At 38.2% G+C, this 27,038-nt stretch overlaps 1 protein-coding gene across 1 annotated transcript in view; it reads right to left on the bottom strand.

The window, feature by feature from the left end:
• The window catches only part of LOC124164957 (protein no-on-transient A), a 497,391-nt gene that overhangs the window by 103,082 nt on the left and 367,271 nt on the right, over positions 1 to 27,038 (bottom strand). Inside the window, exon 2 of the mRNA XM_046542195.1 lies at positions 12,882 to 13,406. Within this exon, the coding sequence (XP_046398151.1) occupies positions 12,882 to 13,406 (525 nt within the window). The remainder of the gene's footprint in view (positions 1 to 12,881; positions 13,407 to 27,038) is intronic.

The following is a 27,038-nucleotide window of genomic DNA, read 5'->3' as shown; positions in this document are numbered from 1 at the left end:
TCTGTATCTTTTAGCCGCTTTACTGGTTGGGATATCCTTGAAAATATACTTTTGTACAGTAATTTTTAGATTTACGTTGGCTATAATAAAATTAAATACCAGTATAAGTTCAGGCAAATGACTAGTTTACTCTCGTAAAATTTTATTTCGAGTTGAACTGGTTGTGGAACGTAACAGTGGTGATTGATAGTAATATTTCCCTGGGAAAAGATGTTTGAGTCATAAATTCGCGAAGCCTCCCAATAAAGTAAGAATAAAAGATTTTCGTTGTGGCTACCATAGGTTATTTTAAGGTATTTACGAGTTATGACCAAAAATTTCACCTAATAGTAAGCATTGACCCAAATTGAGATTGTCAATGTCTTGGTCAGAGTGGGTGTGGCTTGTCCTACCCAAGCAACCCCATTCCGGCCACTTTTCGCTCCACGGTCGAAACCAGTGGTTCCAAATATTTACAACCTCCTTGGTATTTATAGAATAAGGCGTCATTGTTGTCAGGAATTTTCCGGGATCTATGAATTAAAGGTGTGATAGAGCAAGATAAGGTATTCTTAGTTTCATTTTGACACTCATTGACTTCTTTCGGAGACAGCACGTCCATTTTTTTGCTTCGGTTTTATTGTAGAGACATTAGGCGCCTACGATTTGTGATGGTCGTGACCGTCGCAGTCCAGGCGCGGCGTAAATAATATATTTTTGGGGGTCCTATTGCGTGTTAAGAACTAACTTTTTGTCTGGTTGACTGGTTCATCGTAAATTGCTGTCCTTGACCTTTTCATCTCCATGAATAATAATTCTACTTGGCCAAATCATATGGGATGTCCTCTGATCATGTGATGAATTTTAGACTATCTTGTTTTCCAAGTTCCACTATTCCTGCCGCCGTGACCTTAGGTGACATTTCTAGCCAGGTGTTCCTGACGGCGCCTAAAATAGGAAAACGATTTCTGTGCTACAAGTAGCATAAGAATATTTGAAACCTCTTTCTCGGAAGTTTTTCTGGGTGGATTTACCCTGGTATTCTCGTCATTCCGATTTGGGACCCAACTCAACGGGGCGCCCGCCCTTTACCCCGACCACTGGACTAAACCGTCCAACCCTAACTCCACGAATCCATGGTCAGCTTAATGCGTTACCAGCGCTTTTTTTTCGACCAAATATTGCATTTGATTTCAATAATTTACCCTTCTTAAAGATTTACTAACATTTTTTCAAAGCATTGTGGAATTTTAAACGAATTTCAAGCGTTTATAACAACAAAGTTAGTGAAAACAAGGTACTAAGGTATAAATCCAGAAGTTCGTTATTTTAAACGAAAAATTTTCATTTAAAAGTTGCTAAGCACAAAAAAACGAAGAATTCATCCCAAAGTATAAACAATTGTAGTATATAACAAAATATATCATTGCAAAAACCAATGGTAATATAACCACTTCGCAACAGATTCCTGCGGTGAGGTTTATCGTTAATGAGTGAGAGGGTCGGGCTTAATTGCCGAGGGGTGGCCCTATGGTCTCGCTAAGGTCACCTGGGGTCTTAGGTCGGGCCTAAATGCATCCGAAAACTGCTACATCAGCGGTCACTTCCCTTCGCTCACGTCGGCTAGAGCCGACGTCCTTTCGTTTGCGATGAAAAATGTACGGCAGCTATACCCGACGTCAGGTCTTCTGCGTATGAAAATGCCCGTCGGCTTCACCCGACGTTCGTGGACGAAAGGGCGGGGAATGGCCTGGTCCTCAATTTTATTCATGAAACTCTAAATTACTGTGATGATGATATTTTTCTTTTGGGAGTGAATCAAAATAGCATGTTTTCCTACTTGAAAGCTGAAAAACCATTTGTTTTTAATCTACTTCTCGAAGAGACAACTCGGCTATTTCCACCGGAAGATTCATGCATGCAGCATGTACTGTCACCATTTTTTCTCTGATATTTTTAAAGTTTGTGCTTTCGTTACACAGTTTCAATCGAATGTGGTTACGAGAGCCAGTTGAAAATGCCTCAGCCTTAACAGTGCTGTAATGGAATATGGATATTTGATGCTTTTTCTAATTTTTGGTATTGTGACTTGGATCGCGAAACTTATCGTGGACAGTGGGAAAGATATCTCACAATTGTCAGGTTACAATAATATAAAAATTGGAGTATTATATCGTTGTAAAATTGGAGAAAATCATATTTCGCTTAGACTTCCCAGGAGTGGATGAAATTTAGACATGAGGTCTTGCACTGAATCGGAATAAAACATGAATCATTGTATCATTGGAGCCTGCGTTTTCGATGGACTGATATTTAATCTAGAAAAGGGATGAATGAAATTTAGACATGAGGACTTGCGCTGAATTGGAATAAAATTATTCTGATTGTGAACAATATTTGAGCCTGCGTTTTTGATGAAATTTTATTTAAGCTTGAGTACTGTGTTTGGTTTTCCTTCTCTTATCCGTAGGACGAGCAGCTCTCTGCTGTACTGGAGCCCCGAATATATTCCCGAACCAGTGAGTTCATTCTGCTGGAATGTTTTCGCTCAGTAGCTGGTTTACAATGGGCGTCTATCTGTTCTGGCGATAGCGGCATGTTTTCTGTCATCCGAACTCTCCGTCCTTGAGTTCCGAGTGTGCTGCCCTCAGTTGTGCATGCGGGCGGGAGTCCAAACGAATTGTGATGCGAAGCGGAATGTTTTCCTTTCCTTGTTGGACTATCGTACGATCACACGGCAATCGTTCCTCAAGAGATCTGGTATGTTTGTAGCCAGTGTGGTGTAAGTACCTTTTTTGCTCTGCAATTTACGGAGGAGTTGAAAAGTTAAACGTGACTGGAGGAGGAACAGAAGGCGTAGATGTATATCTCTGTTTTTCCTTACTTAAATATACGATGGGAAATTTTATTCCATGGTCGAGCTAATAATACTTCCTCCTCAGTTTTTGTCCATCAATTTTTTCACTATTTATTCTTAAAATTTAGAATAGAATAGAATAGAATAGGATTTTATTGTTCGAGGACTAGTGTCCTATGGAACAGGATTACAATTTACATACATATACACTTATATAAGTGCACTTTCTTATTAATACAAAAGGTAACACACATACCAGAGTATACCCAGGTAAACATTAACAAAAAATAAATTATACACGTCTTCAGAAAATGAATAGTTACAAAATATACCAACATAACATATATACACTTATTATTATACATTGGCCAATGAACCAGATGGTTTTTCATTAAGGCTTGCGCGGAAAATTTGATACAGGTAAGCTGTCATAAGCCTTTTAAACTGTTTAATGTTATTGGCCTTAACAATATAATCTGGGATATCATTCCATAATCTCATAGAAGTATTTAGAGGGGATTGCAGGAACGAGTTTGTTCTGCATTTAGGTATTTTAAAACGTCTCCGCGCCCTAACAACCCTATCACAATTGCTAATGTTGACCATTATTCTTTCATATAAATAATCAGGAGTCTTGCTTGACAATAAATTAAACATAAAAATAGAATACTGTAACTTTTTTCGTTCTTCAAGTTTTAGCCATTCGATCTTTAAGTAGTAAGGAGTAATGTGTTCATGTAATGCCACATTAAATATAAATCTTACACCAGCGTTTAACAATATTTGCATTTTATTAGACAATTCATTAGTTTGATCAGACATTACCAGCGAGCAATACTGAATATGAGGAAGGTACAACGATTGAATTAACTTTTTGCGCAATTCAAGAGGTATTAAATGCTTAAAATGCTTAAGCTGGGCCAACGTTATATAACACTTATTTGAAATATGTGCTACTTGTTCCTCCCAAGTGAGTACATTGTTAAGAGTAACTCCTAAGTTTTTAACAGACTGAGAGTATTGAATTTCAAAGCCATCAACACAAATTTTGGGTAATGCATCAAAATTAAGTTTATTAATAAATTGTGGGGCGCCAATTATAATCCCTTTCGTTTTTAGAGGATTAATTTTCAACAAATTTTCACGGGACCAATTACAAATACGGCTGATATCGTCATTTACTTTTTCAATGCCTTTAAGCAGGTGAATTGGATGGCAGCGGAGATATATTTGTAAATCATCCGCATATAATTGATACATAGAATGAATTAAGGAACAAGGCAAATCCTTAATAAAAATCGTGAAAAGTAGGGGGCCAAGGATTGACCCCTGCGGAACACCACAAGATACATTAGAAAAACTAGAGAGTTGGCCATCACTACCTTTAACTGCTTGTTTTCTCTCTGACAAATAAGATTTAAACCATTTTAGAACAGGTACAGAGAATCCAAGTTTTTTCATTTTGAGTAGGAGGAGGTCATGATTGACACAGTCGAAGGCCTTGCTAAAGTCAAAGAGTACCAAAATAGTAACTTCCTTATTATCTTTGCCGACACGGATATCTTCTGTTACTCTTATGAGAGCAGTTTGAGTACTGTGGGTGCTGCGAAAACCAGATTGATATTTATCGATAAGATTCCTTTCTGCTAAAAATGCAATTGTTGAGTTGTACACAAACCTTTCCAGAGGCTTAGATATGGTACACAACAAAGATATTGGGCGAAAGTGAGAGAGTTCAGAGGGATTGTGGTTTTTTTTTGATAGGTTTGATTACAGCCGTTTTCCAGCTGACGGGAAAGGATGAATAGTTTAGGGAACAATTGTAAATGTCTAATATCACTGGGAAAACTACTGGCAGAATATTTTTTAGCGTTTTGTTGTCTAACCCATCTATTCCGGCTGAATTTGATTTGATGCAATGAAAATAATTCAACATGAGTTCAGGAGTAAAATAAGGAAAATAAAAGATGTCATCACCGAACTCCTGATTATCTCTTGGGTTAGTATAGTTGGAAACAAGGGGGCATGGGCCTCTCCCTGACAGGCTGGAGGAGCTGGGGTTAAGTGAGTCAAGAAAATATGCGTTTAACTCCTCAGCAGAAAAATTCATTTTTTCATTTTCTTTACTAGTCTTAACAAGCCCTAGCCGTCGAATCTCATTCCAGATTGACCTTGAATCCCATTTACTGGAAAAGCATTGATTATAATACTCGCTCTTCTTTTTTTTCATAAGACCTAGGGTCGCATTCCTCAGGCTTTTATACTGATGATAAAGTTCTTCCGTTTTATTTCTTTTAAATTTACGCCTCGCTATGTCCCTTCTTTTCATCAAGTCCTTGATATCAGGAGTCACCCATGGAATAAGATTTCTCTTTGGTAGTGTCTTTCTTAAAGGGGCATGCTTTTCTAGCAGTTTATGCACATTGGCTATGAATATGCTCAATTTGCAATCAACTGTGTGGACAGACAGAAAATTGGCCCAAGAAAGACCATCAAAATCCTCTTGAAACTTCGTCAAATCGAAATTTCTGAAATCACGTAAGAATATAGCATTGGTTTTACCTTTAGGAATGTTAAATCTAAATTTAACATATATCAAGTCATGATTTGAAAGAAATGGAATAGAGTATTGACCATAATCAATAACTTTAGATAAGTCATCGACAATAAATAAATCTAATAAAGTGCTTGTGGAAGGGAGGTGATGGGTAGGTTGCAGCGGTACAATCGACATATTGCAACGGTAACAAATATCATTAATACATTTGCTATCATGCGTGACTTTAAGCAAGTCAGAGTTGAAGTCACCGCACACAATTACATTTTTATAATGAGGTAGTACACTGTACAACGTTGACTCGAAGTCGTCATTAAGATAACCAACTTTAGGAGGTCTATAGACAACTGCCACTACAACTTTTCCGAATTTACAAGATAATTCTACAAACAGGAATTCCGGTTTAAAATTTTCACTGCAGCTAGATAGCACTTTACAACTAAAGTGATTTCTTACAAATAAACATACACCACCACCGGTTCTGACTGAACGATCATTTCGAATCAATGAAAAATGGTCCAAGTTCACGTATTCATTCGGGATTGAAGGTTTTAGCCAGGTTTCAGATACTGCAATAACATGATAATTGCTGCATGAAAAATAACTTCGGAATTCATCAATATGAGCTGATAAAGATTGAGCGTTGACATGGCAAATATTCAAGGTCGAGCTTAAAAGACCTTCACGTGAGAAGCCTCTTGGCCCCATAGATTTTTGTCATTGGAAGACCATGAGATCATTTTTTTTTTCATGAGAGAGAAAATTTATCGCCAAGTTTGGGTTTAATTCTATTAACCCCTTCCACTTTAATTTATGTTATGAATATACTTAGTGCTCCTATCCTCTCTTTATTTTTTGTGGTTCTTTTTAAAAGGATTGGTAGGTAATGAAATGATAATTTTCAGTTTGTAATCAACGTAGAGTAGTGAAGTAAAAAGTGAAAAAGTAAACATCGCGAATGCAGAAATCACTACTCATATAAAATCATTTATTCCTACCAAAGCATCATGTTTCGTGAAATATGAGTTCTTTAGGTACATCATGGGTGTTTTAACATTTTTTGAATTTTCAAAGCATTTATGTTGTTCGTCTAAATAGTGCTAAAATGATGAAAATCTGATTACGAGATAAACTCGTGTGCATTGCCAAGGTTCCCACACAACCTTGACAACCTTAAAACCGTGAATTAGCCGTGAATTTCGTCATAAAACCTTAAAAATGTCAACGTCGGCGCTCTCATATTATCTTACCCGCGCGGTATCCCGAAAAGATTTTTCAAAAGTTTGGAGTTGACTTTTCGCTCGCCGCGAAAATTTTTGCGGATTCGCTATGATTTGATCCAAAAATGCATCCATCTGCGACCTCTCTCGTGGTCGCTTCCCTTCAAAACCGGGGATTCGATCGAAACTAATTGCAAAAAGAAACAAAAGTGCTTCCAACGGGATATAAAAGGCAGACTTTGGGGCGGATAACTTTGAGCTGTTGTTTTTACTGTGATTGGCGATCAGTTGGAATTCTGTTTGGTTGCACTGCCCGAGCTTTGACCCAACCTCATCCCAAAGGTGTTGATGTTCAGAGGCATGTCGGGCGGTGATTTATCACCGAATGAAATCTGAGCTTGCAGAACGAAGGAATTTAGGGGTAACAAGGCAGAGCATGGTTTTTATCCGAATATAGGATTCAGTTCCCTTTTAAGGGGTTCGAAAGTTGTCACTTGGGAGTTAATATAATTCAAAACTTCGCCAATGTAGAGTATGTTAGTATGAATCACGTTTTTATTAAAATATCCAATGAATATGCTACCGCTAGTGATCGAAAAATGTCTGTCGAAATCGATTTTTTCTAGCATTTTGTTTTGAATCGAACTAAAATTTTCGTCAAAAATCGAAATTTGAATCAAAAGTTCGATTAATCGACAGAATAGACGGTTCTTTAAAAAAGCAGATGGTAGAAAAACATTTTTATTTTTATTAATTAAAAAGTTTTGGGAAAGATCAACTGATTGAGATGCTTTCTAGATGATCGGGCCCGCCTTTCTAATTTTACCGGCCTTTGAGAAAAGTCTTTCACGAGGGACGGATGACGTTATCATAGGCCGGTCGTGACGTTACTGAGATCAATCGAAAAGGTGAAGATCGAATATGAAACTCAAATATTAGGCTCCATTTCGATTTCCTCGATCTTTCACTTTTGAAACTCGATTATCGATTACTATCGAAATTAATTTTTCCATCACAAATCACCGCTTGCGATTAATGATGTATTGATTTTCTGATAAACCCAGAGGAGAAAAGTAAATCTGGATACAGTTTACGTTCTGCTCAAAAATGCAATAATTATGAAAATATTTTAAAGCAATTAAGAGTGATTAAACACAAAGATCCAAACATAAATCAAATTAATCAATCCAAATATTCATACAACCCTAAACAACAGCCTTACGGTTTCAAATCCGCTTTAAGTTTTCTCATAGAAGATTTCGGGGTGGAAGAGCTTTTTATTGATGAGGGTAGTGAATTCATTGGATGTAGTAATCAGGAAGGCATCCAGGTATTGGTCACCTCGGGCTTGTAGTAATATGTGGAGAAGGTTAAGATCTGACCGTGTTTTCTGAGGGAAACACCACTCCTGTGGGTGATGAAGTTGTAAAATTATTCTGGCATTTGAGTATGAAAAATAATTATATAAAAAGTAATAGGATGTGAAAAAAATAATGTCTCATTGAAGGGGAAAGTTTCCCTAAAATTTCGTCTTATTATTACACTCATCAGTTCAGCTTTTTTTGATGCTATACCTTCGCCTGGCACATTTATAAATATTAACCCCTTTTGGAAAGGGTTAGGAAACTACTTATATAGATTCTGATCGTTTTTTTCTGCAGTAGCGTTTTACAAATCAAACTGCCTTTGATATATCCATTTCAAATCTGCAATTAGCGCTGGCAGCTGTTTAGGTAATTACTCACTAGCACCATAAATACATTTACCAATTAAGGCTATGATTTTCAAAATTTTAAATATATCTTTTAGTTATCTATTTACTCAAGTAATTAAGATCAATTTGGTGATACTGAACGAGGATAGCCGAATATCTATAGGACCTCATATCAATTGCTCGAACATCTGTGTTCCTTATTTGCAGTTACGTAATGTGAAATTGTTTTGTGTATAAATGGTGGGTTCAAAAATACCTTCTATATATTCCAAAACTATTTTCGGGAAGAAGTTCTTTTTTCCGAAGAGTTCGTGGAAATAAAAACGACAACAATGACCACATCGTCGTTGTCAAGAGAGTATGGGCGTCGTTGGTCACGGTCACTAACGACACCCGCGTTGCCAATCAAAGAAAAGCACGATCGGAAAAAAAAACAAAAACTTTTATCATCCCCAAAATTCTACGTTCCCCAAAAAATCCCAATTTTCGATAGGAAATGTGAATCAGAGGGGAAAAAATGAAAACCGCTCGGCGATAACAAGGAAGGTAGTTGGGAGGTTGACAAAGATCGTTCTGGGATGCGATTTTGATGCTCTTTTTTTCCGAAAATTCCGGAATGGAGAGAAGTCCGTTGATGATCATTCTGGGCTTGGCGAGTCGGAGTCAACATTTGTTACCCCTTTTCTCATTGCCTTTCCACCCTGCAATGCCTGCTACGACGGATCCAGGATAGGGACAAGGGGGGCTGCGTGGGAGGTTGGGGGGTAACCTCCCTGTAATAATGGGGGTCCGGGAGGTTACGAAAATTTTGATGCTTGTAACAACACTTAAGGGTTTTCTCGGGACTATACTGTTCTGTATATATTCGACAGCTGAATAAAATTAGCAGTTTATCTGGTATAAATTGGATACTACAGGGCAGGGGCTATAGCCAGTTGTAATCAATACATAGGTCGAGCGAATTATATATTATTCGAGGTCATCGCTGCCTATCTGACCGTGATTCGCCGTTCAACGTTCGCCAGTAGTTTTTTTGTTTTTCCCTTCCTACTTCCCGAATAATTTTTGGTGGTATGTATTAGGAAAATGCGGAATATATGTGGTAATCAGTTGTAAAATAATTTTAGGAGCTTAAATATCATATAATCCTTTAGTCATGTCAATTTCAGTAGGTACGTGTTCCAACACTTCTCATTATTAGGCATAAATAGTGATGACCCCATTAAGTTTGGAAATGCATATTTTACTTTAATAATGGAAGAAATTAAGTGTCTATTTTTAAAATTTTAGTTTAATGCCAGCTTTTAACGGTATATTTTCTTTATAATAATTGGATTCGCGGACCTTGTAGTGATCCGAACCCCTCCTACTCCTTTCTTCTCAAGTTCGCTGTTTCCCAGCACAGCCTTTATAAAAAATGATCGTGAAATTTAAAATAAATAATCGTGAACTTAAAAAAAATAATCGTGTATATAAAAAATAAAAAATGATTGTGTGCTCATAGGGGTGGCAGAAAAAAAGAGCGTGCTTTCATCCCTTCACCGCCATACATATCTGTATTAGAGTCATTGTGTCCACTCGAGTAAGATCATTATTTTTGTATCGACAGGACAGCTTTTTTTTTGTAATTCCGAACAAGTTAGAAAAAATGCATTGAGTATGCGGAAGCTGTGAATACGTCTGTGATGTATCCTCATAGTCATGACTTGACTTTAGGGGCTATATATGGTTTGTGGCTGAAGTCTAGTGTGTCCTTTTGCCCGCTATTTTGTAGGAATAAAGTTGTTTTCCTTATCATTTTTTATGAAATGAATCTCAAACCTTAGATAGGGGTTTACATCATCGAAATCTGTTTGACTTTGAAATATGAGTCGCTTCAATGAAGTTTTTGTTATTGTAGAACAACAAAGCAATGTCATTTAAAAGATGCATCGGTCCTATGAAGTCACGTCAGAAACCGTCAATTATTCCTTTAGATCACTTTCTAAACGAATTATAGATCAAGCGGTTGGACTCAGGAGACCATTCCGGCTCTATTTTTTTATTTTATTTTTTTCTTTCCCATTGGCCTAGATCGCTACCTATCTGACCGTGATTCGCCGCTCAACGCTCGCCTGTAGTTTTTTGTTTTTCCCTTCCTACCTCCCGAAGTCCTCACGCTCACGTGATTCTGGACTTTCCGAGGACTTGAAGCGCGCTGAAGAGCGAAGGACAACGCCGCATTGTCGATATTCCTTTGTTTTTTTAATCTTTTTTTTTACACCCCTTCACTGCCTCCCGATTCCGTCCATCCTTCCGTCGAACCGCGCTCTTCTTTCTTCATTTGTTTCCTGATTCATCGATCTGGGAGGGTACAAGAATAGGTTTGCGTTATCCTAGGGCGTTCTCCCATGCTGTTATTGCCCGCGGTGCCTCGCGAATGGGAAGTTCGAGTGCTCGCGTCCTCTGCTAGATCATCAAAGTAAACAGATATTACCTTCGCATACTTGCCGTGGTGGCATTTTGCTGCATTGGTTTGACGTAGGGTTGGATCGTAAGGGGGTTTGGGTTTCAAGCTCCTCATTGATAAGATATAAGTTTGATTGGGGTTGCAATCTCCCCATTCATAAATGTGTTTCGAAATATTTTGGAGCTAAAAATGCAATAGCTAAGCCATTTTCTTGGCTCTGACCACTCTCAAAACGTAATTTTTGATACGCATATTTTTCAAAATTCTCGGAACCCAGTTTTATATGGGCGGTATTTATTACTCCGCATTCTCCAATGTGTTGATATTAATGGAAGTGTTGACGCTTCTCTTTGCGCCTGTGATTTGACGTGGTAGCTGGCATATTTGTTTAAGGGGATCGGGTTGGTGTGGTGGTTAGAGTGTTGGCTTCCCACCCGGCGGGCTCGGGTTCAAATCCCGGCAGTGGCAGAGAATTTCGTTAAGAGCAGGCTGACGCCGACGCCGGGTTTCTCTCCACCGTTCCTTCCACACCCTTCCCTCATGGCGCAAATGACCTCAGCTGTCGGTCGCCTCCTCCAAATACCATACCATATTTGTTTAAAGATGATTTTATGTGAACTGCTATCTAAATGAATAATATGCCTTTCCTTGCGTACTGGCGAAATTATAAGGTACTATTAATGGTAGCAAAATTAGCCATAATTATAACAACAGCGAGAAATCAAACCCATTTTTGTCGAAATCAAGGTGGCTGCTGTTGGTACTTTGCCAAACCAGTGTAGCGAATATGGTCACAGCATCAACTAGGGAGGATTTTTCATATGACACTTTTAACAAGCATTATATAATTCTAAAATAGTGCATCTCAATATAGATGAGTTAGTTGGTGTAATTGTTAGCGTCGTCGACTACCACGAAGGGGGCCCGGGTCTAGGGCATCGTCACGGCATTATATTTTGTAGTCTTCGTTTTGATCATACGGCGACAAGTATTTCGTTAATTTTAATGGCAGCAAGCACATGCATGAGGTAAAATTTTTATCATCATAATGGGGTTCAGGTTGTTAATCGGTGTCGTTGCGAACGCGGAGATATGGCGACAACTCTAGCAAGGATTGTGCGCGCTAGAATGTTAATTTATGTTATTGTGATCAACGTCAAATTAAAAATTAAAACCACTTCTTTCGAGAGAACATGCCATTAAGGCTCGCAGCGAGCAGCAATATGCGTTCAGGTGTAATAAATTAGAACACAAAGCGGTATTCCAAAAACATTCTTTATGCCATTTTAAGACCGGACTTGTTCCCCTTTTGCAGTTTCAGTCGGGGCCTTAGCCGCCGACGCACCATAAAAAATAGGGTAGTTTCCTTCGTAAAAGAAAACGAAAGGCATTGATTGCGATTCGTTACCCACCATTAGTGTATTCATAATATACAAATTATTTGGTTTTAGAAATCCCAGTTAGGACGAATGTGAATGGTCAATTTCAAAATCATTTGAAAAAGGCCAGATTGGCGCCCATGCGATGCCCATCCACGTGACGTAAAAGGGACCCAGTTTCTAGACGAGTAGATATGAGTTTCTCAGTTCAGACACAGATCTCAGGGAAACATGTCTTAATAATCGCCTATTAAAACTGGCTAAGGTCGGAAAGTTTTCTTCGTTTGTTAAGGTATTAATAACCCTTATTTATGCCAAGCGCTACCAGCTAGCATGGTACTCTGCAACCTGCTAGCATCCTGCATCATATCAGCGCTCAAAGCCTCGCCCCAAGGTCGCCTCACTTGCGGCAGCGGGAACTAGAACGACGTCACACGGAGTTTTCCCGGCATTCATACTTACCCGTCATGCTTTCGCGCGCTTGAAAATTTTCACTTTTCATTTAATCGCGAAAAATAGATATCGCCATTTAAAAATCTAAGAGCGTAAAATACGTCCTCAAGGAGTAATAATCTTTCGATTAAGGCAATAAAAAAATAATAGGAAACCACCCTATTACCACTACTACAGGAAAGGTCGAGAGTATTGTTTCCCAAACTTTTTTGAACCACCGTCCCCATAATCTCAACTTACTTTTTACACTACATAATATAAGCGAGTACTCACCATAATCTGAGTCTTCCGATATCTCGTAGTCTGTGTAGCAGAGCGAATCGTTGGCCAGGTCGTCCTCATCGTCATCTTCGTCCTCGTCCTCTTCAAGAGATCCGTTCTGCTCCCTGTGCTGCTGCCTCAGGTGGTCGTGGTTCAGAAGCTGCTGAGTGGCCGTGCCCCCGTCTCCACCGCCCCCGTCCATACCGGGGGCCACCCCCACCACTCCACCCCCTGGCTCGTCCTCTCCGCCCCCGAGCAGGAGGCCACCAAAGTTTAGGGGCCCGCCCCCTCCAACGACCGGCATTCCTCCTCCCCCGGCCGCGTTGGTGCCTCCTCCGGCTATTGTTGACCTCTTCCCCTCGGCAGCAGCGGACCCAGCCGTGGATCTGTTGTGTTCCTCGTCCGGTCCACCCATGCTTACGTCTTCCTCCTCTACTCCGTCTTCCTCGTCTTTCTCTTCCTCATCATCTTCCTCGGGCTCCTCCGGTTCCTCGTCTCCCATCAGGGTGGACAGCTTGTTGTACCCCTTGCGGCTGACTGTAAAAATTAAGAAAATAGCAAAAGTTAATGAAGGTGACGTAACGTTGAAAGAGGACGAGAGAAGACTCGAGGCGTTCTAGATGTGTGTTTAGAGAAAAATTGAGAAGGTGAAGTAGACGGAATGGAGTTGGAACGTCGATGTGTTGGACATGGTGGGTGGTGAGAGGCAGCATCTAGATGAGGTTGAGTATGCAGCGTGTGACGATATATCGTATCACATATGGAGGAATAAAAACGGATGCAGTGGTAAGGACATCAGGAAGAGAAATGCGTTAGTAAAGGAAGCGTTCAAGAACAGATAGGAGCTAGTGAAAGGATCGTTATGTAAGAGTTTAGAGAAAAGGCTAGCGGAGAGTCTGATTTGGAGTGTAGCGCTTTATGGCGCGGAAACATGGGCTTTTAGGGAGGGGGATGAGAGGAGCCTGGAGGCGTTCGAGATGTGGGTCTTGAGAATACTGGAGAAGGTGAAGGGGACGGGAAGGAGGAGGAACGACGAAGTGCTGGACATTGTGGGTGAGGAGAGGCAACTTCAAGATGAGATACGGAGGAGACAGAAGGTTTGGACGGAGCGAGTACTGAGCGGGAAGGGGATGTTGACAACGGTTTTAAAGGGTACGATGTTGGGTAAAGGAGAGATAGGAAGGAAGAAAATAGGATTTTTAGATGGAAGGAAAGGGAGTAGACCTTATTGTGAATGGAAGAGGGAAGGAAGAGGAGACTGCCATAATAATTCTTAAGTACTCCATGGAAACGTACCTTAGTCGGTGGAATACTTGAAAAATAAAATTCATCAAATTGGGAGGAACCATGTGGTGCCCAAATAGAAATTCGTATATTTGAACATTAATCGTTCATGCTTAACGTATGGGAACCTTAAAACATAGACCTACTGAAAGGATGCAGTGAAGGGAATTACAACACAAGACTCAGTGGGATCTGAGGAAATTTTACATCTCTTTTATCATAATCTTTTAATCGTACGGAGAAATTATAGAATATAAATAGTCCTTATTGTGAATTGAAGTTGAAAGTCCTTGAAGGGAGGAGAGACTGCCAGAATTCTTCGTAAATACACCATGCAAACCCGCCTTAATCGGTTGAATACTCTGATAAATGAAGATGCTGTCGCTTCTCATTGTGAAAAGTCACCAGTAATTTTTTATTTTATTAATATTTATGAATTACACTGGAATTGGCTTAATAAAATTTCGCACTTCCTATAATATTCAGCACAGAATACCCGATTAAAGTGATACCCGATATATTTAGAGAATAAAAATATTCTATTTTTATTTCTAAACCTTTAACCTTTCTTGTCACTTATTAGAGGAGATAAAAATATGCGTGGTATGAACAGATATATCGAAATTGCATGAATTGTAAAATTAAAGAATTTTACAGTCGATATTAGCTTGACAATTAATTTATAGGAATAAAGATCAAGAACGCCGACGACGGAGCAGTTTGGAGCGTATCAGCTAAGTAAATCAATTAGGAAGGGAAGTGTATCCGATGATTTACATTTGAAAACATTTACATTTGAAACGAATTTCAGTCCGTGGTACGAGATTACTTCTAGAGTTCTGGTTAAAAAAAGGTGAACTGGGGATCAATCAGAATCACGATGGAGCTTTTACATGTTACCCTCCTCTGCCTGCCTTCTGTTAATTCAATTATCAACGGATCCTAGATTACGTTTGTAATTAAGTTTTCTCGTCCCTGGGGAATTGATTATATCATCCACTTCCGACTAGAGAGTGCTTTAATAGTAAAAGTCATACGATCCATGGAAGCGAAGAGTGCATCGGTTTTTCAAATAGAGTACTCATTCATTATTTTAAATGTTGATTTTTTTATTATCTCTTGTTGAAGGTTTTCTCATAGTTTTCTATCGGTCATAGTACGCCATCAAGTTGACGATAACGATGTATTTGTTGACTTACTGGCTCTACTAATTGGGATTTTTGTCGAATAAAATTCTGCATCTATGTATACTTCATTTGGCTAGATTTTTAAAAACTCGCAAATGCCATACGACTTATGTTGATTAAAAATAACGCTATTTGAGGAAAATTGATTTTGATAGATGTATTTCTGATAGTTAGCAGTTAGCTAGCCTCTATCTAATGCAGAGACTTAGCGATATTTAGATTTCCTTGAAGCCCTTGAATTAGTGATTCCGATTACTGCTTCTCTTTCTTTCATCAATTTTTAATTTTTTTAAAGAACTTGTCAACCATGATTGTCAACCATGTTGGATAGTTTTATCACAAAACCATTCAAATAAATTATTTTCCGCATGAGAATTCGGTCTCGTGAGAAGCCAGCATTCATTTGAAAACTTATGTATTTTTTTCTTTTCAGGAAAGTGATTTTGCTTTATTAGGCAAATAGTCGAAATTCTTTGAATATGTATGCAGTGAAATTGTATAATACTGCCAATGTTCCCTAACCATAACCATACCATCCGCCCATGGAATTTCTCTAGGAGTTGTAAATTTGGTTTGCGCGATGTTTTCCTATCCCTTTTTCTTGCATTTCTATCCTAACCGTAGAGCAGGACTTGGAAATCTACGGCTCGCGACCCTTCCCGCTCTTTCTATGTCAAATTGCGGCCTTCCAGTTCCTTTCGCAAAAAAATTATTATATTATTTTATGTTCACAACAAAAAAATTTCAAACGGGATAAAACCGTGGATGTAGGAAGGAGAGAGTATTATGCGTTCCTGTAACGAATATTTTGCCGGTAGTCAAATCAAAGCACTGTCAATATTGGCTGCGCAGTGTATATCAGCACAGATTACATAACGTTTGGCTCTTCTTTCTGAAAAGCATGCCCTAAAGGTATCTGTGGCCTCGCCATCGCAGAGATTTCTCTTACTTATTTGCCCTTCCCAACTCCATCCCCTTTTGATGTATCGCGCTTGAACACCTGGTTTCATGATTGTAGCCCCGCGTATTTCTTGCAGAGATAGTCTTCGATCTACCTGTCTGGCCATTGAGAAACGACGTAGACGTTGAATCTTCTATTTAGGCACTGATGAACTAGCAATATAGCTGTACAGACTACATGTACGCGCTCCGGGATGTTTAGCTATCCGTTTTAATTGAAGTCAACATTTTCCGGAGAGATATATCGTGGAACAGCATATCAAATGGTAAATAAAGATAATGTCCACTTAATTTTAATTTCAAAAACTCTACTACACCTATTTCGATTGGCTTGCAATGGTCATCAGGTACTGTCAGTATTAGTACCTGATTCGTTATCATACTGTACGTACCTCAGCGAATCATATTGATTACAAGCCAACCAGAACTCTTGTATTAGATTTTTTGGACATTATAATTAAGTGGACAATTTTATATATTTGTGTAACATCCTTTTTTATGATAATGTGGACTTCGTTTAGCTGATCTGTTCGAATCACAGGTTTTGAATTTCCCCATATAAATTTAATTAAAAATTTATATTTTCATTAAACAAACCATTTTTATTAACACTTCGTCGTTTGAAATTACACAGTGTTCTCTTGAAGTCAAAATGTGCTTGAAAAAATCAACTTAAAAAATATATGACGTCGCTCCATATATTAAGGTTTAAGTCGTCCTATGGAAACATGCGTGAAGAGTATTCCGTCTTGCGTCACCCACTCCATTGACACGTAAATAGTGCAATGCATAAGTGTGATTTCCTTTCCTTCCTGCGCCCTAAATTATCAACTTCACCTTGCCTCCGAGCCAGACACCACTGTGAGAGAACTTTCCACGAAGTTTTCGTTTTGAAATTCCGCGTACATCTCACGCGAAGTTTACGACATCACCGTCTACTTCTCGAAGTGTCAACTCATTCTCTAAAACTCATCCCTATTTCAGAGTCTGAGAAAGCGAAATATTGTTTTGGCGAAAGGGAATCCGTATTCAAGTCTTGCGCCATTGGTGAGGGTGTATATGAGTAATTCCACGTCAGATCATTCACTGAGTTTTAGAAATATCTCTGATTTTCACAAACTTTGGCGTGATGAGCACTTGCAACTATTTAAGCATGAACCTCAATTTCAATCAAAGTCTACTGTGGAAATTAGTAATAATTGAAACAGCTGTAGTAATTTTCCACACTTTTATAATCTTTCTCGACCGTTTTCAGTGCTTACGCATCATTTTCAAGAGCTTTTTCTTTAAGAATGACAGCTCTTAAAAATGATGCGTAAGCATTGAAACCGGTCGAGAAAGATTAAAAAAAGTGTGTAAAATTACTACAGCTGTTTCGATTATTACTATCTATGATCTTCCACAAAGTCAACTCGTCTACAATCAGCCTGATACTATGAAAATTGTCATGACATATTTGCTTTACGAAATACATATATATTTGTTAAAGAGCTTGTTAGAGTGCATACTTAGTCTGTAACTCTAGCTATAATTAAAAAGTAGCAATTCAAACGTTGTTTTAAAGCTAATTCATCGATGAATATACTGCTTAAACTTGTGCTTATACCTTCTCAACCTCTCCCTGTAACTTAAAAATTTAATTTGTCCAAACTTATCACATCAGATTTTCACGGAAAAAATATATATTTTATTGCTGCGTGCGTGATATTTGTGGGGTCCATGGAGGATCCATGGCTTCGACATCCATATTCCTATGCCAAAGTAGGTGTGGAAGAAATTGAGGTCGTAGAGCAAGTCAACTATTTTTCAGTACATTAGAGGAAAACGGACACTGCCGTAAGGACATCAGGAAGGGAATTGCGTTCACAAAGGAGGAGTTCATGAACATGAAGGAGCTCACGAGAGGATCGTTATGTAGGAGTTTAAAGGAAAGGTTAGCGAAGAGTCTGATCAGGAGTGTAGCGCTTTACGGTGCGGAGACATGGACACTCAGGATGATGGTTGGGATTGAGGAAGGGAAGGAAGAGAATAGGATTTTGAGATAGAACGAAAGGGAGTAGGCCTTATTGTGAATGAAGGGGTGGTAATCTGCTAGAATACTTACCTAAATAATAATAAAAATATTTTAATAATAATGATAGTTATATTTGGTAACCGTAAAATAACTCTTATACTTATTTTTCTACGTGTTTCGTAAATACCAAAAAGAGTTACAAAAATCAGTGACCGATCCGACATGAGATGACTCGTATGTAAATCTTTATATTTCCCTTTGCCTCCTTTAGCTTGAATTTGGTCAGCGTTTGAGGAAATTCCTTCAAAAGTGATTTAAAGTCGAATTATAGAACAAAGAGCATGTTACGAGCCTCATCCATATCATCGCTCTAAATTGCTGCAACGTTCTGCTTGGTATGTATGTATACTCGTTAAGTATAAATGGCTTCGGGTGGGGCATGCTCGACCTCTGACATGCAAATGCGTCCGCTACGTAGGTATTCGTAATCGTGGCAGATAGCCAGAATATGTGGAACACGCACACCGTTCACTCTTCCTTTAGGTACTTGTGTTGCTCGCTAACATTGGTGCGACTCTTTTGGAATTCCTGGAAATTCGTGGAATTTGAGTGACTGGAAAGTCACGGGATACCATGATGAATGTCGTACATATCGGGAAAAATCATATTTTCCGTGAAATTCATGCAGTAATTTTCGTTAAATGAGTTTTTTTATTTTCCTGAACTATTTATTTAACATCAAAAGTGAATCTTGGGATGTATAGGTCTTATATAAATTCAAATGCAAGATTTTCCATATTTTCGTTTATTGAACGATCATCAAGGCTCATAATGAAAGTACTATTGGCAGGACTATTTTTTGTTTCGGAAATATATACCATTCCTTTAAATAATCGTTTTCTCAGTTTATTTTCGGTCTAAAATTGTGATACTTATTTTTCGGAGGTATAGCTATTGTTTAAACTGTGGTTTTCAGTGATTTTGTTCATCAAGTTGTATAAAGGTGTATTTTATTTAATTAATTCGTGTTTCTAAAGCCGTTTTCGACTTTTTGTTAGCCCCTTAAGTGGTTAAATAAATGAATCTAAACGTTTGCGTAGAACATTCTTTGATCGTTCCATTAAAATATTAATAATTCTCGGTGTAAATGTATGTATAGGTATGTATATACCTGTCTGTATATCTATGACATCAGTACCGCCTATCCTCAGTATGAATTTTAGGTGGTGCTTACAATGGCAGTTAACATTTATTTTTATTTGGTGAATGTACTTAATCTCCTCTGATGTTACTAGTATACAACACTTAATCGAATTTTTATCTCTCATGAGTGTTCCGCAGAGTACATTCTATTCAATAGCTAGGAAATGAATTTCTGTGTGATATTGAAGAGGATACCTTGGGGTTTGGCTTTTATGACATGATATGAATCCACGCAACAGCCGTGAGCTTTTACATTTACATCCATGCTTGGCTAGATCGTGTTTTAAAGGCACTCAACTCGTTGTAGCTTTTTTAAGCCCTTTACTCGACGTCGTTTTTGGACAGTTACAAAAAATATCATTATTGAATGAATTTTTGTGAAATTGTATTGAGAACTTAGAATAGGGTGGTTTCCTATTATTTTTTTATTGCCTAAATCGAAAGATTATTACTCCTGGAGTACGTATTTCACGCATTTAGATTTTTAAATGACGATATCTATTTTTTGCGATTAAATGAAAAGTGGAAATTTTCAAGCGCGCGAAAACGCGACGGCTAAGTATGAATGCCGGGAAATCTCTCCGTGTGACGTATTTCTCGTTCCCGCTACCACCCTGTGAGGTGACCTTGAGGGGGGCTTGAGCGCTGATACGACGCAGGCTGCTAGCGGGTAGCCGAGTACCCTGCTAGCTGGTAGCGCTTGGCTTAAATAAGGATTATTAATACCTTATCAAACGAAGAAAACTTTCCGACATTAGCCAGTTTTAATAAGTGATTATTAAGACATGTTTCCCTGAGCTCTGCGCCTCATGCATCCATTGGTAATCTCAGACGATGTATAACTCCTATCTACTCGTATAGAAACTAGGTCCCTGTGACGTCACGTGGAGTGGCATCGCGTGGGCGCCAATCTGGCCGTTTTCAAATGAGGATAAAAATGGACCATTGCCATTCGTCTAAACCGGTATTTCTAAAACGAAATAATTTGTATATTATGAATACACTAATGGTGGGTAACGAGTCGCAATCAATGCCTTTCGTTTTCTTTGATGAAGGAAACTACCCTATTCTGCGTAGTGGTTGACTTAAATACCCTATTCAGTTAAATATTTTTTCAGTACGAGAAACATCCAACATTAAAATTTGTTTGCAGTTTAATTGAAGTAAAAATTAGCGTCCTAGGAAATGGACTACATTTGTGACAACATCAGAGATACAACCTTGCCGAGAGAATGTCTCGTTCTTCTAGAGGCTAAAAGTACCTTGCTGAATCGCTCGCGCTGAATTTATTTCAATCTTTTACATTTGTGTATTATCTACCTATGTCTCGTGTTTTTTTTTTCGATGCTAAGATGTCCTTGTTCAGTATAGTCTGTCCTTTTTTATTAAATGTTGGGAATCAAGAGAAACGATTTGGTATTACGATGATTGAATCGTTTATAATATATTTTTAAGTAAATCGGAATTGACTGTCTGATTTCGTCATGGAACAGGCACATGATAGCAGTTATTTAAAGTTTCCTTGTCGATTTTTTTTCAGTGTTTCTTACCTTCACTCCCAAGCATATAATTGAAGAATGATGGTTCTTGGTCTTTGAATAGGTCTGTACTAAAATTTTGACTGGGTCAGTAATTTGAAATTAATTAGATATCCTATGTGTCATACAATGTGTACTATGTAATTAATACATTCATTGTGAAACTACATATTTTGCACGCTTTAAAATAGTCGTTGATTGGGTGAATAGAGAAAAGGGAACTAAAATTACTTAGTTAAATATTTTTGGAGAATCCTGACCAGAATTGTTTTTTTGTCTTCGTTTTCGCACACAGGCACAAAATCGTAAATTGTCGCCCGATCTTTTATTCATTAAGAGGTCGTTATCATTCCAGTTTATCATTAAGCACTTCATAAATTGCTAGTGATACATAGCTCAAATAGTTAACATTGGTTCATTCATTGACTATAATTGGTTTCAGAAACCCTTATTGAATTATCCATGGTTAAAACACAAATGGTAATTTCCACACAATTTAATTTAACACTAAACGACCGACCATGGTTTCGACACTTTTTTTCATTTTCCTTCCTTGATTTCCATTTCCTTTCAAAGAAAACGACAAAGTGTTGAAACCATGGTCAGTACCAAACGGAAGATAGTGACAAGGCTGAAAGAGCATGAAAGGGCGCTGAAGGCAAGGCAATGGGAAACTTCAGTTGTCGCTGTTCATTTTATGTCGGGGCCAGGACACAAGATCCTCCTGGATGAGGCCAAAGCCATTGCAAGAAAATCTGCATATTATCCACGGCTTATTAGAGAGGCGATAGAAATTTCTAAACGACCTATGAATTTTAACAGGGATGATGGATATAATTTAAGCCATGTGTGGAAGAGATATATTTCGAAAATTTAATAACAATATTCCACTTTTCATCTTCCTTTTTTATAGTAGATGTTTTAAAGAAGTTGGCTTTTATTTTATTTTTATTTACTTTTTTAAATACCTTGACAACAATGGACCAGTTTTTCCAACGGTACGATAGATGTTTATATTTTCATTCTCCTGACGACGTTCCCAGTAAGTGGAATGAAACGTTGAGAAATATATTAAGCACGCAGACGTACACCCGAAAATGGATTATAATAGTGCATGGTCGGTCGTTAAGTGTCAAATTAAATTGTGTGGAAATAACCATTTGTGTTATTCCACAAAATTAAGCCTGAAACGATTATTGAATTTTTGATACATGTAATAACCTGACGCTGTGGACTCGTATTTATGGGATATCTTACAATTTTTCGATTTTACCAGGAGTTAAACGAAATTTTCTAAAACTTTTTTTTTAGTTTTTGGGAGCCCGTAGCCGTTGGAACTTCCGAACTAGAAAGGTTGGAATGCATATCCATTCATTCCTTTTTATGCATTGGTCAGTTCGTTTTAATAATGCTAATATTTCTTCCTTCTTGCGAGATTTTCTGTCATGTTTGTTCCGATGTTTTTCCTTTTAAGTCTCATTATCCCTTTAAATCGGGGGCTGTGTACCCTTTCGGGCATTTGCAAAACTTTTGGGCATGATAATAGGAAAAGCGGGTTTTTCTTCGGTTAAAAGCCTACTAAGCCCCACTCACGGGCGGCCTAAACCTAATAGCACGAGCGATCTCAGCTGCCGATGGCATCTACTAATGGCCATTACTGGGAAAGGCTTTCACGACCGACAGTGCTGCTCTTACTTGGTCTTTCCGTTAGAGAGAGAAGGTGAACCCTGGTCTGGAATCCGACAGGTGCCATTTGCACGTATAACCTTCGTGAGGAAAGATAAAAAGTATACCGCTTAAATACTTCGTCAAATGGGGATTTTGTTATCTCGTATTCATCTCATGTACGTTTTTTTGTCTCTCGTATGTATATTCGTGGGTATTTCAAAATTATAAAAATGGGGGAAAATATATGTATCCCTTAAGCCCTTGGTCTCTTACCTGCAACATCAATCAGCCTCGGCGTCAGTCAGCATCGAGGGTGATGGATAAGTATTCTATGGAAACGTCGACGAAAATGGGGACATTGACTCTATCATGTGGACTAAAATAACGTTGCGTTTTTAAAAATTAAAATCAAATGACACGTATAAAATCGACCGACCCTTGCCTCTGGTAGAGGACGCACGTGTGAGATTGGGTAGGAGAAGTATTTAAAGGATGTCGTTAGGCGGCACTACTTTTATATATCTTGACGAAACCTTAAGCACGCTACAAGTATCTTTCAATCTTTATACGATATGGAATAGGGTGGTTTCCTACAATTTTTTTACGGTCTAAATCGAAAGATTATTACTCCTGGAGTACGTATTTCACGTTTTTAGATTTTTAAATGACGATATCTATTTTTCGCGATTGAATGAAAACTGAAGATTTTCAAGCGCGCGAAAACGCGACGGCTAAGTATGAATGCCGGGAAAACTCCGTGTGACGTCGTTCTGGTTCCCGCTGCCGCAAGTGAGGTGACCTTGGGGCGAGGCTTTGAGCGCTGATACGACGCAGGATGCTAGCAGGTAGCAGAGTACCATGCTAGCTGGTAGCGCTTGGCTTAAATAAGGATCATTAATACCTTATCAAACGAAGAAAACTTTCCGACCTTAGGCAGTTTTAATAGGTGATTATTAAGACATGTTTCCCTGAGCTCTGTGCCTCATGCATACATTGGTAATCTCAGAAGATGCAAAACTCCTATCTACTCGTATAGAAACTACGTCCCTGTGACGTCACGTGGAGTGGCATCGCATGGGCGCCAATCTGACCTTTTTCAAATGCGGTTAAAATTGACCATTGCCATTCGTCTAAACCGGTGTTTCTAAAACCAAATAATTTGTATATTATGAATACATTAATGGTGGGTAATGAATCGCAATCAATGCCTTTCGTTTTCTTTGATGAAGGAAACTACCCTATTGTTGGTTATTTTAACGCAACAATTGAGATCTAAGAAATTTTAAATCCTGGTTTTATAGTAGAGTATAAAAGTATCTGAAATTCATGAAAAATGCAAAAGAATCTTCGACGCATTTCAAATATTAACTATCTGAATTCTATCAGTGAAGCCGATCAAGTATTTTACAGTTTAATATTTAGTGGAGCGAAAACTACAGTTAGCATAGATTTCATGGGAGTTAATTGGAGCAGTCATGCTATTTCAAACTTCAAACGTTTGATTCTTGGTTCCTCGAAGCGGTATGCAGTGACGAGTGAAAACGTACAAACTTCGTTTTAATTACGATGACTAGAGTATGAGCGAGATATAACGAATAATATATTATCTTGATCGTGTTAGTATATCTGTGCTGTGTACCCTGGATTTTCGTTGGGATAAATGTGTGAGCTAGAGGAATTACCTGTTTTAATGGGTCACTGAGTTGTTGAATCTCACGGTAGATGGAATATACTTCAACCTGTAGATTTTTATTGAAGTTTTCGACAAAGTTCGACGAGTCGGGTTTTTTTGCCTACAGTGTCTCATGAAGTTATTGCGACTACATCAGCCATTTATGAGCCTATACATAGCTTAGATAATTTAATACCACCGAAAGCCTCGTTGTACAAGATGTGTTCAGGAAGTAAAGGGAATTTTAGTTTTTTTTTAATATTTATTATATCGTCGACATAAGTCTTATCGTTGTCACCTCATTAAATATTCATGAAATTGGATATACATTTATTTCAATTTTCCTACGTTTTCATCGGTTGTTGATGTGCTGGTATGTTCATATTCAAAGTCTTTACAACCATCTTGGAAACGTTAACGCCAGTGGTAATTTTTTGTTTTACTCGTAGCAGACTCAACACGGTCCTTCATTTACACTTCACATCCTCATTTGTACTTAAATTGTTGTTAATTCTTTGCTTTGCAATCAATCTTTGGTTGATTTCTTCACCGAGCTCATATGAACCGCTAACTGTAGAAAGGCATCATACCCAATTTGGCAAATTTTTACAGTAGAGAGAAAAAAACTCAAGTAAAACCGTATACACCACGTACATAGCTGTTTACCGCAGAAAGGGAACTAGTCCTGGACTACATAATATTGAAGGCGTTGTCATGCTAATAAAACCGCGCGGACATATTTCATTTTTGTAGGAAACATTGAGTCTTCCATCTAGCAACAACTTTAATTAAAAAAAGAAACATGTTCCAACTTGGACATGATGCCTTTCCGCAATTGGCGATTCATATATTTACACGTCTAATCCTGCCACAGACAAAGTAAACAATGAATTTAGCGGAAACTTTTGTCATAGCACAGAGTAGGGATATACAGAGAGGACAAAACGGCTGAAGGCGGTAATCAGCTCATTGCGCATTTCACCATGTTCTAAATAAGGAAACGTGGCTTGAGTTGCTATTTGGTTGCTACCGTTGCTATCATTCGCGCTTGGCGCGGAGTGTTGTCGCACAAATATTTTTTTATTCCTCCACTCTTCAATGCTTTCACGTAGTGTGCTAGTGTTTTAAAGAAACGTGGAAAATAAGACGAGAAGAAAAGGTTTTGCTTGGTGTTCAGCCATTAACTGCAAAAACAATGCGGGCATGACGGAAGCAAAGTTGAGTTTCTTCAGTTTCCCTAAAGACCCTGTGAGGTAAGTAATTTCATATTTTTTCTGAGTTACATTGCTGATCGAAGAAACTAAACTTATATTCGAGTATTATTTTGCATGCGAAATGAAATTGTCGAAAAAGTTTAATAAGAACTTGTGGTGTTGGCGCAGGTCCAAGGAATGGGTGATTCGATGTCGTCGGTCGGATTTAGAAAACAAGACTGTCAGTTATTTACATAATAACTGCCGGATTAGTGCGTGCAATTTAGCGTTCCTTGCTCTACCTTTATTAGAAAAAAAAATAATTAGGCTACTTTGAATTTTAAACCCTCTTTTTTCGGTGCATGGTAAGTCGTTAGCACTATTTGGCTTGAATTTACCGCATAATTTTACTTATTTTCAATATGGCCGCGTGCGCATTTTTCATTACAGAGAAACCTATGGTATTCCAACCTAATGTCCCCTCTGTATATATCTACTCTGTGGTCATAGTACAGGGGCGTGTATACCAGCATATTAAAAATATTGACGATCGGGCTCTCTGAACTCTCGAAAACCCGTGATATGAAAAATGCGATATTTTCTGATCACACCTCGTATATGCCATGAAATGGTTACTGTCGAGAAAATATTTTTGGAGCTCTCTATGTATGCTCTTTTTATACCATAGGGCTTATTTAATATTTATAAAATTCTGGGAAAGAGGCAGAAATAATCATATTTTAATAAATATTTCTTTTAAATTTCAGAATTTACCTACAAGGAAAAATGAGATGATTGTCAGCTAGATCTAAACCCGAGGTTTTTCTTTTCTCATCGAAAGCTTTCTCTAAAATACGAATTTTATTATAGTCAAAAGAATATAAAAGTGTGCAGAACTTTTCAAAATGTTATCCGGAGTTTTTTCCATTGCACTAAATGATGTGCCATTTCGTCGCATTCTCTTATTTTTGTCAAGCACATTTCCGGAGGGACTTAAAAAAAATGCTTGGGACTAGGATTTTGAAAACAAAGGTTTGAACGTGCGTTGTCCATTGCATTTTCGTTGTGACGTCTGTCGTGGCAATGCATTAGCTTGCTTTTTAAAGTTTCAATGTGGGAGAAAATGTAACAAGATTATCATCCTGCATCCAAAAACGTATTAAATGAGAATATTCACGCATAGGTACTCGCTGCGAGCGTCTGTTTACCCTACTGAATTCGGTGGTCCATTAAAACGGGGTTGCTTAGCGCGGATGCATAACGACATTGTCTGCGCTAAAAGCTCTGGTTCGAAGGATGAGTCATCAATGGCGATAACGGTCCAGTGCTCTTGGGCTTAAGAGAGTAGGCCTTTTTTTCGGTTTTAAAGCATTGCATTTGTGTCCTAGAGGAAAAAAAATAAGAGAGAGGTGAAACTATCTCTGATGGAGGACCTCCTAGTGGAATCATG

The sequence above is a fragment of the Ischnura elegans genome, chromosome 9 (assembly GCF_921293095.1).
Source record: "Ischnura elegans chromosome 9, ioIscEleg1.1, whole genome shotgun sequence".
In the NCBI taxonomy this organism is placed as follows: Eukaryota; Metazoa; Arthropoda; class Insecta; order Odonata; family Coenagrionidae; genus Ischnura; species Ischnura elegans.
This window is presented reverse-complemented; position numbering and strand designations above follow the sequence as displayed.